Below are 16,735 nucleotides of genomic sequence, written 5' to 3'. Positions count from 1 at the left end.
GGGGGTGACTGTGCCCTCCTCCAAAGTGGGGCGCTTGGACCTCTTCCTTGCATCTCTCAAATGTATTTTAACAAACTACTTCCTGTTCTTAACAATGGCATTGTCAATGACAAAGGCATTTGTCAATGACATTGACAATGCCCTCATCCTCCTTTTATTTACCACTTCTTGATATTTTCCCATGCATTCTGCCTTGTAGCTATGCAAGAGAATTGCTCGTTTAGTGGTTTTCAACCATTTTTGATTTGCAGTCCCCTAAAAAAAAAATTGAATGGAGGTATGGACCCCTTTGAATTGCGAATATTCACATACTTTTGATTGACCATAGTCATCTTTCACAGACCCCTTAGACAGTCTGCAGACGAGAAATTGAAAACCACTTTGCTACAGATACTTGTTTGGTTTAGAGAGGAACATTCCTGACCTCAGCAAGGGCAGGATGAACTCCTGAGGTCCCTTCCAATCTTACTTTTCTATGAGTCTATGCAAAAGATACCCACATTCTTCAAAATCCAGTGTCAAATCTTGAAAAGACATCTAGAGATTAAAGCTACCTAGTTAACAATAGTACTCCTATAAGTAGCTTTGCTATTATACACTATGAAGGAGATGTTTCTGGGACAAGTTACAAATGTTTGCCTCAAAACCAGTAAAACATGCCTTAAAGAAGGGGTGGGCAAAAATACTCATTTTCTAAATTTTTTAGGGGCCCTGCAGACTGGATAGAATAGCCTGGCAGGCTGCAGGGCCCCTAAAAAAGTTTAGAAAATGAGTATTTATCTGCTCCTGGCTCCTGTCAAAGATGACAGGAGCCAGGGCAATAGGACCTAGGGGAAGCCACAGACGATGAGCAACAGCAGGGCCCATCTAGCCCAGCCCCACTCCTGCCAGCTGGAAGCCTCTGCCTAGCAGGGGCTCCTGGCCTGGGACCGTGGGGATGTTCATGGCTGTGCCAGCGCAGGAAATTCAGGTAAGAAGGTGGGGAGGAGGAAGGCAAGGGAGGACGGCGGGGATTGCCCTGCGGTACAGGTGGGGACAAGCACGCAGCCCTGAACCTGCGTGACCCAGGCTCGCCCATCTGCACTGAGCAGTGGCGGGGGGAATGTGCTAAGCACAGGTGAAAATTGTGCCCCCACCCCACAACCTGTGTTCCCTGCTGCAGCCATCCAAGCTCACACGAGGCTGTCCTACCTCTCTGCTGTGGCACCACTGCCCCAGCGGTGGCAATGGAGAACAGGCACAGGCAGCCCTGCGTGGGCTCCAAGCAGCTGCCGCAAGGGGCAGAGGAGCAGCTGCTTTTGCCTTGCGCTGAGCACCATCCCCACTGCCACTGCTAGCCTGGGCCCCACATGGCCACTGCTGCCACTCTGGGCAGCACAGAGGCAGCAGTGAAGCAGCTGCACCACAGCCTAGCACGGCATGAGCTCCAGGCAGGCAGCAGCAGCAAACACTGGCTAGTGGCAGCTAGTAGGGGGGCCGCTTTCCTCTGCACTGAGCAGCAGTGGGTGCCTAGCTGCTGCTGCTCAGCCCCGGAGCCAGTGTAGAGCCCAAGCTATCAGCGGCAGTGGGGGTGGTGCTCAGTGCAGGGGAAAAAGTGGCCAGTCCCCCTCCCTGTGGCCAGTGCCCCGTGCTGCAGTCGCTTATAGCCTGCATGGAGCTGCCTGGGCCTGCTTTCCGTTGCCACCACTATGGCAGCAGTGACGTGGTGGAGAGGCAGGACTACCACGTCTGGGCTCTAGCCGGCTGCAGCAGGGAGCACCAGTGGAGGGGGGGTGGGGGGGGCTGCTTTTCCCCCCATGCTGAGGATCATCCCTGCCACCACTGCTCAGTGCAGATGGGCAAGTGCAGGGCATGCAGGGTTGGGGCTGTGCGCTTGTCCCCACCTGTACTGTGGGGCTGGGGCAGGGGCATTGGGAGTGAGCAGGCATGTGGGAGCCAGCAGCAGCCAGGAGGGAGTGCGGGGCCTGCGCCAGTGCCCCAGGGCCAGCACTGGCAGGGCTGAGCAGGGCGACAGGAGCACAAGGTCCCAGCCGGCAAGGGCTCTATGAAGCCAGGTCAGCTCCCTGCTCTCCCTGCTGGTGCCACAGACCCCTGCCAGCCCATACTCCTACCACCCCGGTCTGGGCCCCTCTGGTGCCAGCCCCAGGATATTGGTGCAAGCCCCATGCTCCCACGTGCCTCTCGCTTCCACTCCCCACCCCGCTCCACTTTCCTGCCCACCTGCCACTCAACACTACATGGCTCCCATACCCACATTCATGCCCACACATACATCCCCACAAACCCCTATATGCAATCACTGTTGCATAATACAGCACAAACGCACACAAATCAGGACAAAAAATATATTTAATTAAATTAAAATATATTATTATGGGTGTTTGATTTTTAGTATGCAATTTGTTTTCCCCCTCCTAAGATGGCAAACCCTCTTCCTCAAAGGAGTACTTCCAGGTGCAAAGGGGGAGACTTCCAGTGGCAAACGTCACAGGTTAGGGACAGGACTTCTGGTCCCAAGATGGTAACCAGGGGGCGGGGCACCTGTCAAGGGGCGGGGCTACCCATGCAGCCCTCAACAGCTTGCCAGAACATGGTAAACTGCCCTCCACCTGAAATAATTGCCCTCCCCTGGCTTAAAGCCATTGGGCACAGGTTTTGAAACAAAGTGTTAAACAGCTGTACCTCATAAGCAATGGACAATCACTGCAGGTAACAATCAACCTAGGGAACTGTGAAATGGGCTTTGAGGAGGATGTGCCTTTTACAATGGGAAAAAAAGGATTTAACTTTGCTACAGTATAAATGTATGCTAGCCAACTTTTAACTAAACTAATTTGGACTAGCACTGCCACAAAACTAAAAATGAAAGAAAAATATATAGCCAACAAATCACGAGGAAGCTACTGGAAAGAACTGAGTGACCCAAAGGAGCCAGATCTCCCCAAAAAACTTGGGTATGATTGTCCATTACTTTAAAAGCCATGCATGAGGCTCAACAGAAAAATAACCTTTTAGAGGGTTCTGAGAGAAGATGATGGGTATACCTGATATAGTCCAGCACAGATGAAGGTAGGCAATACTCAGACTATTCTTTGTTCTTATAAATCAAGTAGCAGCTTACATTTCATTCTATTCACTGTTAACTCAAACTATTTGTACCAAATAGTTCTTGGTATTCAAAATACTGATACCTAAAACATAACAATTATTTGGCTAACAAGATTGTATTACCTACATACAAATTCATACTTACAGTGGTTCTTCCTTCTCACTTCTCTTACTGATAGGCAGACCCTCCTGTTCTTTCAATTTATCTACAGCTTGCGCTTGCTTTTCAAACTCATTAAAACTCTGGCTGCTCATTTTCTGTGCTCCCAAACCAGCTTTTTTGGCACCAAGCTTTATTAAAAGGGAAGAGAGAAACAGAGAGGCCTTAAGGATAACCATACTACAGTAAAAGCTCTGTTATCCGGCATCCCCTGGGAATGGAGGATGCCAGTTAATCAAATATGCTGGTTAATCAAATATGCACTGTCCGGTACGCTCCCTGGCGTCAGTGTGCTAGGGGACAGGGAGGGGAGCCCCACGCAGGCTGCTTTGCCCCGGGCCATTGTCCACAAGGAAGAAGTGAAGAAGAAGAACTTGGCTCAAGGCAGCAAAACCAGAAGTGGGACTTCCGGTTTCACTTTGCCGCGTCCCTTGGAAGGAAGATGGGTATTGACAGATGCCGGTTAGTGGAGCCTTTCAGTTGGTAAAGTGCCAGATAATATGGCTTTCACTGCAATTGTCCTACATTTTAGTATCCTTGAGCATAGCAGCAGGCTCCGTACCCATCTCAGTAGAATCTGTGGTCAGTAACAAGTCTTCTGGAATGAAGCAACAATGATGTTCTGGGTATTCTTTTAAAATTTCTTCTGATGCTTAGTCTCCCTCTCAGTAACCTTTGACTTGGGAATCTGTTTATCTCAGCCAGGAGTCTGATGTACCCGTTACAGGTTGTGTCTACACGAGACATATTAATGCACATTAGCGGCGCGTGTCTACACAAGCACACCCTTCACTTGCATTAAAAATGGTGAAATCAGGCTTACTGTGCCTAAATGTGATAGCTGCAGGTAACAATTAGGTAACCTGCATTAACGCATGTATAGACACAGCACTAAAGTTAGTGCTGGGTCTGCCCAGCTACTAGTGGCACATGGCAAGGATGCAGGGACTTGGCACTAAAGTTAGTGCACTAACTTTAGTGCCAAGTCCCTACATGTGTAGACACCTGCCAAAAATTGCTTAATGTGCCTTAAATTTAGTTGCACTTTAATGCATGTGTAAACGTGCCCACAATGCATCAAAACTTGTCACATTCAGATAAATGATGTACTGGATGTCACAAAAAGCAAATAGGTGCAATTGGGCTGATTTGCTACTGCATTTTTCAGTTTCTCACCTGTTTAATTTCTTAGCATTCATTTTTTTATTAAAATGGATACAATCAATTTAAAATCCCCAAATAAAATACTGTATTTTTAAATACAAAAACACTATCCTGAGGGTACGTCCTAAACTCTGATCCTGCAATTCACTACATGCATGCACTCCTCCATGTACAGACCTATTCCTGTCATTAAGAGCACACCTGAATATAGTTATTTGTATGAACTGCCAGTTAAGAGGTTTCTAAAATTTAGTGCTGGAAGAAAGGAGCAGAGGTTCCAGTCCCTGCTCTCAGGCCTGCTTTTCTGCTTTATCCAAAGAGTTTTTAAGGTAAAGTACATAAAACATTCTTGGAAACAGAAACCAGAACCCCAGACACTTTGTAAGCTTAACCTCCAAAGCTATAGGCCCAAGCTCCCTCTTAAGCTCACTCTTTATGGGCCAATTTATCTTGAATTCTTTGCTGTGCAGCTTCAACAGGAGGGAGTGGAAGTGCTCCAAAGCAAAGTAAGTCTTTCTTCTGGATGACTGGCCTACATACTAAGTTTAGGAGCTCATAAGCAGCAGTTGTACAAGTCACCATAGTCAGGTGTGCCCTCAATGACAGGAGTCGGTCTGTACTATCACCTATGACCTGCTTGTTATGGCATTCTCTTGGGAGGTGGAAGATGTGGGTTTGAACACCGTCAGGAAGAGAATGCATATTGAGAGAAGGGTGTTGAAACAAGGTCTCCAACTTTTTGGGTGAAACCTGTAACTTCTAGGCTATTATATAGTGGGCACCACCATTCTTTTCTCTTCCTCTAGCCATATGTTAGAAAGACCTGAGCCCTGATCCATCTTTCAAAGAATGAAGGTAGGTGCTTGTTGTCAAAGAGAACTCAGGGCTCAGGATTACAAATGAGCACAGACAGTAGGATTGAACAAAATTATTTTGAATATATTTCAGTCATCATACTATTTATAAAAGAGTTTGATAGTCTGTCATAAGTCACATCTCACAATTGGTTTGAGAAAGACAATTATTACTGGTGCAAAACTACCATCCCACAACATACCAAATATATTTTACTTAGATAAATACAGTTCTAAATTGCCATCTAAATGCTTTCTAAATACTGTAACACACACCCAGAATATGCATTAATGATGCACTTACCCCTTTTTTAACTTGATTTGGCTTCTTTTTTATAACGGAGGTGCTCTCTGCAAAGATTAACACACATTACTATAGCATATACTTTTATTAATTTCAAGACTTGCAGAAGTATACTTCCATAATTTAAATCTCAAGTTAAACTGAGACAAACTGTATGTCACAATGTAATCTGCTGCCTTAAAATATTTCTGTTTCTACATGAAGAAATCTAGAACACTGAGGTACTACTATTTTTTAATGTCCGAGACATCTTGTAAAGACTAAAACAGAAAAACAATTTAAGGCTCTGTTTTCAAATCTGAATGCCTACAAGTAAGCTCCTAAATAAGAACACCACATTTGTGAAACACAGGATTCAAGGTTCCACCTAGTCCAATACCCTCTCTCTAACTCTCGCCATAATTACACAGTTTATATTTAATATACTTAAAATATGTCACCTAATATTTCAAAAGCAGTCTGAACCTACAAACAGCAGACATCAATTGAAGTGGCTTTTTTCAGCACCTGTGAATATCTAGCCGTTTTTCTTTGATTAACTAAACATAACTTTGAGATATATGTACTTAAGTTTTAAATTTGCAGTCATTAGTGTGCTGAAATAAACTGAGGCACAGAAAGGAATGGGAACTATAAAATCACTCTGTATAAATCCTATAACATTTTTCAAATTGTAGATATTTTAGAAAAACCTTAACAGAACCAAAATGAAGAATTTGTACCATTTCAATAATGACTTGTATATTAAGACAAAGATTGTCTTGCACAACAGTAACTTTCAAATGTTTCCTGTTATAACAATCTACAGCTTCAGTGAGTATTTGCCTCTATTGCAAAAGCAATTCAAGCTCTGAATGTTAGAAGCAGCCATATATAACAAAAAATTGTAAAAGAATTGTCTCGCAATGCACAAGAAAACAATAAAAGCACTAGCTGTACGTCTGTGGCACATGTTCACTTCAGGAAAGATGCATCATAAAGGAAACAACGCTTCCTTAACTAGTGACCACACAACTTCCAAATATGAAAAAATGTCATGTGTCAAATTTCAGCATAATTTAGTTCCTGTACAATAACTTTCACTTAACCTTTTGAGGACATTACACATTTCCTATATAATCTTTCTATGTTTTATTGTCTGCAGACATATCTACAGCTCCGAATTAAGTTTCTAGGATTTTTCATAAAAAATATTTTCACCTAGGATTTTTAAATGTAAAAATCTGCAAGAGCTTTTACACATCTCATAAATTAAGACATTCAGATGTACTTACTGGAGATGACCCATACTCTAGCCTAATCTCCATCTCAAACACAAACTCTAAAACATAGCTCAAATCATTCCCCACAGTGGGGAACAACCATCATTTTGTTGAGCATCCCCATTCGTTCATGGAATGGATCAAAGGGGTGCTGCTGCAAACCTGAGCAATCCACAAAAGGCTATTCCACCCATGCAGAATCTTGTGTTCCTGCACTTTCTCCTCTGCCTATGCAGCCTGGACAATGTAGGTGAAACAGTAGACTACTAAACTGCTACTTTCCTTATGTATTTGGCAAAGTAAAGAAACGTGTGTGTGGAGAGTCCTTTCTATGGGCAAGTCTAGAGGGTGTGATTTGAACTACGTTACAACTGCAATAAATGTTTTCAAGGAGAAACTGACAGGAATGATCTTTTGCATGATTACTCCTAATAATATTTCCATTATTACTGACATCATCTAGATCGGGGTTTCTCAATCTGTAGGCCACGAGAATATATGAAAGGGTAACGAACAAACTGTAAAATGGATCAACGAAACTTTAAAAATAGATTCTCCTTTAAACGTTAAAAACGTGGGAAACTAGGTTTTCCCTTGCAGGCTGGTAGAGTTCCAGCCTGCAAAGGGCTGCCATGGGCACCTCATAACCCACTCCCCCCCCCATCCCACACACTGTGGGGCTGAAGCCTGGTGGCAGGTCAGGAGTGAGGGGTACTAGCAGGGCCTGGGGACTGTTTTCTACTTAAAATATTTACTGGGTCAAGTCTAGCCATTGATATTTACAAGTGGGCAGTGCTGTAGCAACAAAGTTTGGCACCCAGGGCAAAGCCTGCAGCAGCAGCCCACACTTGCCCCATGCACAGATCTGGGGGCACATGCCCCACCATGCTTGTGTGGGAGTGCATGCAATGGTGGGAGCTGCCCTGCCCCCATCCCCATGCCCCGCCCAAACAAGCTGCTCATGGTTCTGTCCCGTACCCTGCCCTGGCTGGGCAGTGCCTGTTGGCACCTCTTTGCTTTGGCGCCCGGGGCAGTCACCCCGCTTCCCTCCCCCCGCTTGCTATAGCATTGCAAATGGGTCCCGGTACAAAAGTTGCAAATTCTTTGGGACAAGAATGTACCCTTCATGTCTGTGAAATTGTGCATCAAAGTGCTTTTTAGAAAAATGAAAAAGCTTTACTTTCGCCATCAGAATGCCATTTTCACTCACAAGGACCAGACACTTCTATGTGAACACCATCGGTATTGTAAACACATTTGAAACGTTAAAAACGTGGGAAACTAGGTTTTCCCTTGCAGGCTGGTAGAGTTCCAGCCTGCAAAGGGCTGCCATGGGCACCTCATAACCCACTCCCCCCCCCATCCCACACACTGTGGGGCTGAAGCCTGGTGGCAGGTCAGGAGTGAGGGGTACTAGCAGGGCCTGGGGACTGTTTTCTACTTAAAATATTTACTGGGTCAAGTCTAGCCATTGATATTTACAAGTGGGCAGTGCTGTAGCAACAAAGTTTGGCACCCAGGGCAAAGCCTGCAGCAGCAGCCCACACTTGCCCCATGCACAGATCTGGGGGCACATGCCCCACCATGCTTGTGTGGGAGTGCATGCAATGGTGGGAGCTGCCCTGCCCCCATCCCCATGCCCCGCCCAAACAAGCTGCTCATGGTTCTGTCCCGTACCCTGCCCTGGCTGGGCAGTGCCTGTTGGCACCTCTTTGCTTTGGCGCCCGGGGCAGTCACCCCGCTTCCCTCCCCCCGCTTGCTATAGCATTGCAAATGGGTCCCGGTACAAAAGTTGCAAATTCTTTGGGACAAGAATGTACCCTTCATGTCTGTGAAATTGTGCATCAAAGTGCTTTTTAGAAAAATGAAAAAGCTTTACTTTCGCCATCAGAATGCCATTTTCACTCACAAGGACCAGACACTTCTATGTGAACACCATCGGTATTATAAACACATTTGCTTGAATAGTCATAAATACTAAGATATACTTCTACCAGTGCTGGTCTTGATTTTTTGGAAAGCTAAATGTGTATTCAGCTCAAACAGTTACATTATCATTGTTTTATTATACACTAAAGGACACATTTCTACAACGTGACAACCTATGGACTCCCAACGTTGAAAATGTATGTTTATAGTCAAGTAAAAATATTTGATTTAGAGCTTTAAATGTTTTAATACTGAAAAGAGAAAAAGTTGTGTTAAAAACAGACAGAAACCTATTAGTGAAAAATGGTGTTTGCCTCAGTAAACAGAAGGCCATGAAGTACAGTGTAGTGCTCTATTCCATTTGTATACTTGTGTGTGGACCCTGAAGCAGCCCAACAGGAGGTCTAAAACATTAATGGTCACCTTTGTTAGGTGTGATGCCTGCAGCATTTAATTTCATCAAGTCAGCTAAAATAAAAGATACAAACAAACAGCACTGAGTAAAAATCGCTTCTGAAACAGTATACATTGTGTAACAAACAGTTGCAGTAGTATGCTGCATTCATTAATGTAATTTCAGCTAACTCATTAATATAAATTTATTGTAAGACTTGCACACTTTTTTACCACTCCACCATTTTCTTTAATGACATATACTGGAGCACAATATACGTGTCATCTACTTCTGTTTCAGGTTCATTACCTACTGCAGCTTTCGGTGACACACTGAGACAATCAACACTTGGGCCATGTTCTGCTGCACCTGAAAGTAAATAATGGGAACAACAAAAATACATTCACTGAGAAATTTTGAAGAGATTATGAATTAAAAAAAAAAAAAAAAATTCAAATAACTTCTTTTTTCCCTTCTCTCCCCTTGCCAACTTTTGATCACTGCGTAAAGCAACAACAATGTTTAAAGACAATGTTTTTTTTTTTAATTTATATTGTTATTGTAATAACATTATTAGCGACTAAGACAACGCTGGGAAAAAGGATGTTTTTAGAGGTACTTGCCACTTGAGGAAAAAAACAGACATCACATAAAGCCCAAATGTTAATCTAATCATAGGCTATGAATCATAAAATACTGAATTTTTTTAATGGCTGACATGTACTCTAATTATTAAAACGACTTTCAGGAGGAGAAAGATTCTTTCATTGTTAACACATACATTATGTATTCAATTAAGTCCCAACTTGACCAAATCTGATGGCTTAATCCATTTAGATTTATAATAAAAGTACCATTAGCAATACCTGCAGTTTTACTAATCATAACATAATCCCTCTGTGACCAGTTTCTCACCAATCTCCAAGCTTCCTAAATTCTTACCAGTAGAATATATTTTAAGAAGGCAAGCATTAGTTACTATTTGATACATACATTTAGAAACAAAAACATTGACCTCTGGACTACAAGCAAACAGCTTATTATTAAGATGAAAGATGGATCACACCTTCATTACTGTCTGTAGTGATTTCTGAAGAACTCTGCATTAGAGAAACTGGCTCTGGTTGTAAGGACACCCACTCCGAGTTATTTGTCTGAAACAAGATAAGAAACGTACTGATGAGCTCAGAAACTAAATTACATTTAAGTCTGAACAGAATCTCAAATGACTGACTAAGATGGTGGAGGATCTCAGTATTTCTCCAAATCTAGGTAGTATTTCTAGTAACATAGTCTGGAGTAACTGCTGGACTTGATCTCTTACATACACCGTCTGATAAAGTGAACTTGGGTTCACGAACACTTGTGCTCTTCCTTTTCCTCTCTAGTTAGTCAGTCTATAAAGGTACATATCTATCCTGCCTTCCAACTGACTTTAGACTGACATGGCTAACTACCTCTCTCTAAAATTTAAAGTGTTGCTGATTGAGCACCTGCACTTCCCATTTATTTCAATGGGCTTGGTAGATCCCTCACAAATAAAAATCAGGTTGTAATTTTTATATTTACAGTAGTACTGTAGTTATGGCATAGTAGTTGTTACATCTTTTTCATAAAGATTAATATGGTACAAAAAATCTGGACAGCTTTTTTACTGCTATATTCTGACCTCCTGTATGGAGCCTGGCATTTCTAATTTTCTAACATTTCATTGTGGATACATCTTTTCCAGCTACACCCTCTCTTTCAGAACAGGTAATTCCATTATCCTATCTACCAGTCCAGCTTGTAACCTCAATATTCTCTTTTCTCCTCCTTCCATGCTCTATTATTATTCTTTGCACCTATTCCATCCTATTCTGGAACCCTACTCTCCAAGCTTTCATCCATTCCCTCATCACTTTCTGTTTTGAGGACTGAAATATATACCTAACTTCCCTCCTTTCCAGGCCATGCAAGAATCTGATGCAAAAACGATGTCATTTTCCTCACTCAGACTATGTTACTCCATCATTTAAAACTTTTATTTGCTTTCACATAGCTGAAATGTTTGGTCTTCAGTCTCAAGAATCTGTGCAACTACTCCAGCCTACACCTCTACCTTTCTGGTTCCACTTCTTGCTCCCTTCTTTGGTTTGCCCAGGATCCACCTATCTTGAGTACCAGAGCTCCTGTTTCTGCTGCCTGGCTGAGGCCAGGGTGGCTCATGTGGCAGGGGAGACCAAGGGATATGGGGGGGGGGGGGGGGACGACTACACGGGTAGAAGGAACACATTCCTTCCACCCCTTTGGTGCTGGGCAGGGGGAGAACTACTGCAGCTCTGGCTCTGGTCCTGTAAAGGCCAGGGGTCAGAGCCAGAGCTGCCACTTGGCTGGAGCCAGGTACCAGAGTCAGAGCCAGAGATGCTGCAGAGTAAGCAGCAACAGGGAGGCAGGCACGCCTGCAGCTGCTTTTCCTGCTACTTGCCCCGCTGCCATTGCTTTCCCCACCACAGCAGCAGGGGGAGACAAATTTAAGATGACCCTCCAACAGTAAAATTCTATACATGGAAAATTATAACAAACATCATTTTCCTTGTATAGAATCTAATGGGGGGGGGGGGGGGAGGGTGTCATCTTAAATTCAAAGATGTCCGATTTAGATAAAAAAGGGTAGATAACACTTTGATATCTCGGTCTCTCTGTAAGTGCTATATTATAGCAATATTTGAATGGTATTTGCATATAGGTTGTAACTGTATTACAGAGATATCTTTTGTTGCAATGTCTCAGGAATATCTGTTTATAGTAATACAGGTGACAGCTTTAACATCATCCTTGCAAAAATCACTTCCCAATGCGGGCATCTGAATTCTTCTTCACCATGCTCTTAATACTCATAAAACTCTAAACTGTCTACAGCAAGCAGTTTCAGATAAAATTGCAAAAAGATACAGCAGAACAAAAGAAATAGAGCATATTAAGGATTCAGCTGTGAAAGCAAATTAGAATTGAGAGAGAATAAGAACAACAAGAAATATAGCACTGTAGCTCTTTTACAGATCTGGTAAGTTATCTGGGAATTATTTGTTCCACAGAAAAGTTTCTACTTACTAAGTTTTTTAAGACTTATTAAACCCTTTATTGTATGGTAAATTTAAATCACTTAAGTGTTTAATTTGAAAAATGTATTGAAACCAAAAGAATAACCTCTACGGATTACATTATAAACAGAAAGGTAGCTTTAACCGTAACTAGGCCTGAGCTACCATGAATCTTACAAAAGGTATTGTTTTAGGTTTCAGTCCCCCCTTAAAAATGCATGTTAAACACCACAGAATCTAAGCAAAGAAGTTATGTACAGTATTTTTTATACCTTAGGTGAAACATGTGATGCAAAAAAATCTTCTTCTATGTATTGGGGGGATAAAGGTGGAATTCCACAGCCATCTATCCACAACTAGAATTTAAACAAACAAACAAAAAAAAAGTGCTTCAGTTTTTACCTGACATTATAGGAATGTTCCAGCTATATATGGCACATTTAAAAAAAAAAATTACTTTTGGCAAGGATACTAGCTGATTTTTCATAAGAATGTCCCTCCCCACCCCAAGCATATTTGATCTTTAAACACAAACCTTTCAATTTCCCCGCTTTTGATGTCTGTAAAGAACAATTTCTCTCCAGACAACTGAAATTCCTGCTGTATAAAATGTCCTAGCACAACCTCTGTGGGCAACAGTAGAGCCAACATTTAACAGCCCTGAAGCTTGAGCACTGAATGTGATAAAACAAATAAGTTATTCCTCAATTGTCTCCCTAATAGATTCATTTTCACATAGTAAAAAAAACAGGGCTGTCAAGCAATAATTTGAATAAACTTTCCAAAGAATCTCAATTTGTCTCGGTCCTACTCCAACAGAATTTTTCATCTGCTCTGAAGAAGAGTTATAATAACAACTCTATAACATTATAATAATGAAGGACCTAGTTTTTCAAGGAACTGGCTCTAATACAGGCTACTCAAGGTAGCCTTCAGAAAATGACAAGATAGAACTTTAATCTTTGACCTGTGTCCCAAAACTACAAATAAAGGAAGACATGGCTAATGGTGAATTCTATTATCATATTTGTTCATATTCATTCACTGTGTTCACCTTTTTCCTGGAAATCTGCAATAAAAAAATTGGGCCATGCATCTTAGATGAAGAAACTGATTCTGAACAGTTTAATTAAAAGGGAAAAATCATGTTTTCTTCGCTCTATGTTCTCAAAACAAGGTATACATCTATCATTGATCAAAATGATCTAAAACACTTATTCTAAGCATTTAAAAAAACAGGCAGCAAGAGACACCGATTTAAATTATTAATTTTAATCTTGTTTTGTATTTATTCTTTTTAATTATGTTCCTAAAAAAAGGTTGATTCCTAATTACTAGTACTTCTCATTAACTAGAATGATGCGTGATAAGCATTCATCTTGACATTATATAGCCCAATATACATTTATTCAAAATCATAAGAAATTCATCACTTATTTACTAAATAAGTTACTTGTGCTGTGTGCATTCTTAATCTTGACACACTTAAAAATATTTTAGTTAAACAAAGCTAATTAACACACTGCATGCATTATAGAACGTTTAAAAACACATTTGCAAATTAAAAATGATTTGTTAATAAAAGAAATATTCGTTTTAGTTAGTGAATTTAGCTGAACTGGTTAAATAAAACTGAAAAAAAATACTCTTTCTGCACCTGTGGTAGAGGCTACTGCTGTCTAAAGTTGGTTTAGCACCTCAGTAAACACTGATTCATACCCTTTAGTCAATTCCATGGTTTATCTTTCTTTAAAACTGACAGCAAACATTATATTACAACTAGCCAATTGCCAGTCAAGAATGACCAGGAGGAGGGGCGAAGCAGGTGGGGATGGAGCCTCGTGTGTCATCCCCCCGCCATCCAGGCCCGCTCCCCCCTTCCCTCCTGCCACTTGGGGTCTGGGCCTGCTCCCCACTTCCCCGCTGCAGTAGCGGGGGGAAGGGAGGAACAGGCCCGAGGGTGGGGAGAAGCTGGCCCACTGCTGTGGTGGGGAGGGGGAAAATGGTAGGAGTGGGCTCGGGCTCAATGCGGGGAGGAGGCCCGCTCCTCCCCTCCACCTGCTGCTGCTGGGTTTGCCCAGGCCCATTGCTCCCCACCACACCGCCTCAGCGGGCCGGCTTCTCCCCTCCTTGGACCTGCGCCTCCCTTCCCCCACTGCCACCACATCAGCCAGGGCCCACTCTTCCCCCCCTGCCATCATGGCGCACACATTCCTCTCCACACCACTGCCGCATCAGCCCTGCAGGTGGCAACGACAAAAGGGGGAGGGGTGAGCCAAGGCCAGTTCCAGCAGCCTCGCCCCCCCCTCCCCCTCCCCATCATCGTCAACTGCAGGGAGCAGGACAGGGGAGGCGAGGCCAGCGCTAGCCTAACCTCTGTGTTCCATATGCTCTGTTGCCACTGCCTCCAGGAAGCCTCCCCTCCATCCCATGTGTCCCTGCCATCATGGAGATGCTCCACCGCACCACCACCTCCTGTCCCAACAATGTATTTGCACTCTGGTTGGTTGTTTTAGTCAGCCAATCAGAGTGCAAATAAAGTGTTATGGACAGACAGATAGACTAAGGATTTTATAATATTAAAAGATTATTTTTATGTATATTATTTTAATAGAGGAAACTAATTTTAGGGATTAATATATATTACCATAGTTTCAGATACTTTAAAAAATATATTAAATGCGAAATAATTTAAAGAAAAATCTGTTTTTTAAAATCTGATTTTATCCACACTATTTTACTAGTCTTGCACAACTTATTCAGGTTGATCTTATAAAGTACCAAAATAAAAACTCTTTACAGTTTTAACATATTGACACTTTCCATGCAAGATACATAGTTCTATCATATTACCACACAAATCATTTTGATCAACTGTAATTCCTTTCTGGCATCCGTAATTATTCTATACCTATGGCCTTAGTCTGTCTGTCCGTAACGCTTTATTTGCACTCTGACTGGCTGTCTTGGCAGCCAATCAGAGTGTGAATACAGCATTATGGACAGCATGTGGCGGAGTGCCGCCATGATGGCAGGGACAGAGGGGGGCCAGCACAGCTGGCCTGGCCCCCTTCCTCCTGCTCCGTGGAGGAGGCGGAGGCAGTGTGAGGGGGAGGGTGGGAACAGGGTTGGGGCTGCTGTCGCAAGGTGGAGACAGGGGGAGCAGCCCCGATCCCGAACTGCTGGGGGGAACATGGCTGAGCCCAAAGGAGCGGGGGGGGGGGGGGGGGGGAAGGAGAGCGGGGCTGCAGGGCTCTGTCCCCACCAGCCCCCCCGGGCCCCAAAGTGACGGAGGTGAGGGGAGCAAGCCTGGCCCCAGGCCTCTGTTCCCCCTGTAGAAAAACCCCCAGTTTTTCCTTTTCTTTTAAAATGCATTCTTTCCCCTTCCCCAACCATTTCTGACTTTTTCTTTCCCGCTCTATACTTATAGGTAAGTATAAGTGAGCTAAGACATAGGATAAGCTTCAGCATTTTATTTTGGTAGCAAGTTGGATTTGTTTTGTTTCTTCTCCTTCTTTATATTGTATAATTATCCGGTTTATATTGATTTTTACTGTTCTATATTACTGTTTTACTGGTACTGTATGATTTAGGCCTACATATGTAAGTTAGCATAAGTCATGTCAAGTTTCCATCTTGTAATGTCAAGCCGCCATCTTATCCCCATGCCCCGCTGTGTAATCTATGACTCACACCTACCCCTTCTACGTAACTTGGTTCCTGAATGAATGGGGATGAATGAGGGTGCTTGAGAGACAATGGCAGTAGGTCTAAAAATAGCTCCCTCTTAATGACCAAACCATCAATACCAATACCTGGGCCAATGACCCAGCCCTTGGAACGACCCTCAGCATTCAAGACACAAAAGATGAGGCAACCCACCATTGTGCCAAGCTGTACATTCTCAGTAAGAACACCTGGAGCCCTCTGGAACAGGACTGACCTTGCCTGGACAGGCCCTCCCCATCAAAGGTAGCCTGCCCCATAAAAAGGGGTAGTGAAGACTGACTCCTTGGGACTCCCTCTCCATCTGGACCAGCACCATGCCACATCACCTATCCACCCAGGGGCCCTGCCAGAGACCCCCCTCTGGACAACACCTACTGGACAAGGACCTCTGTCCAGTAGCTATGACCCCCCCACCCCCTCTTCAACCAAGGACTTGGATTCTGCTTCTCTTCCCTACCTGGACTCCAACCCTTCCACTGAGTCTCCTGCTGCCAGTGTGAGTGCGTACCAATAACTTCATGGGGCTGTGTAGTGTGTTGTCCATTTAATAAAACTGTTATTTGGACCCCCGAGTTTTACTTTAGTACGGTTCAGCCTTGCTCCAATCTCTGCTCCTTGCCCCTCTAACTGCTGTCTTATTTCTCCCTCTCCTGCTTCTGGCTCAGTGTCACCTCCAACACCTGTCCTGAGCTCCTCTCTGCCTCCAAACCTCCTGTTTCTTTGCCACTGTCTTATCCCCACTGCCTTT

The 16,735-nt window shown here is 43.3% G+C and overlaps 1 protein-coding gene across 8 annotated transcripts in view; it reads right to left on the bottom strand.

Moving 5' to 3' along the window:
• The window catches only part of ARFGAP3 (ADP ribosylation factor GTPase activating protein 3), a 48,257-nt gene that overhangs the window by 17,890 nt on the left and 13,632 nt on the right, over window positions 1-16,735 (bottom strand). For 6 of the 8 annotated variants that reach the window (XM_025213196.1, XM_006031540.3, XM_014523613.2 and 3 more), the window contains 6 exons: window positions 12,531-12,614; window positions 10,242-10,329; window positions 9,485-9,544; window positions 9,205-9,249; window positions 5,591-5,637; window positions 3,254-3,399 (listed from right to left, as the gene is read on the bottom strand). In XM_025213196.1, the coding sequence (XP_025068981.1) occupies window positions 3,254-3,399; window positions 5,591-5,637; window positions 9,205-9,249; window positions 9,485-9,544; window positions 10,242-10,329; window positions 12,531-12,614 (470 nt within the window). The remainder of the gene's footprint in view (window positions 1-3,253; window positions 3,400-5,590; window positions 5,638-9,204; window positions 9,250-9,484; window positions 9,545-10,241; window positions 10,330-12,530; window positions 12,615-16,735) is intronic. The other 2 variants (XM_025213199.1, XM_006031538.3) reach the window with 2 other exon arrangements.

Source organism: Alligator sinensis, unplaced genomic scaffold, assembly GCF_000455745.1.
Source record: "Alligator sinensis unplaced genomic scaffold, ASM45574v1 scaffold292_1, whole genome shotgun sequence".
Lineage (NCBI taxonomy): Eukaryota > Metazoa > Chordata > Crocodylia > Alligatoridae > Alligator > Alligator sinensis.
This window is presented reverse-complemented; position numbering and strand designations above follow the sequence as displayed.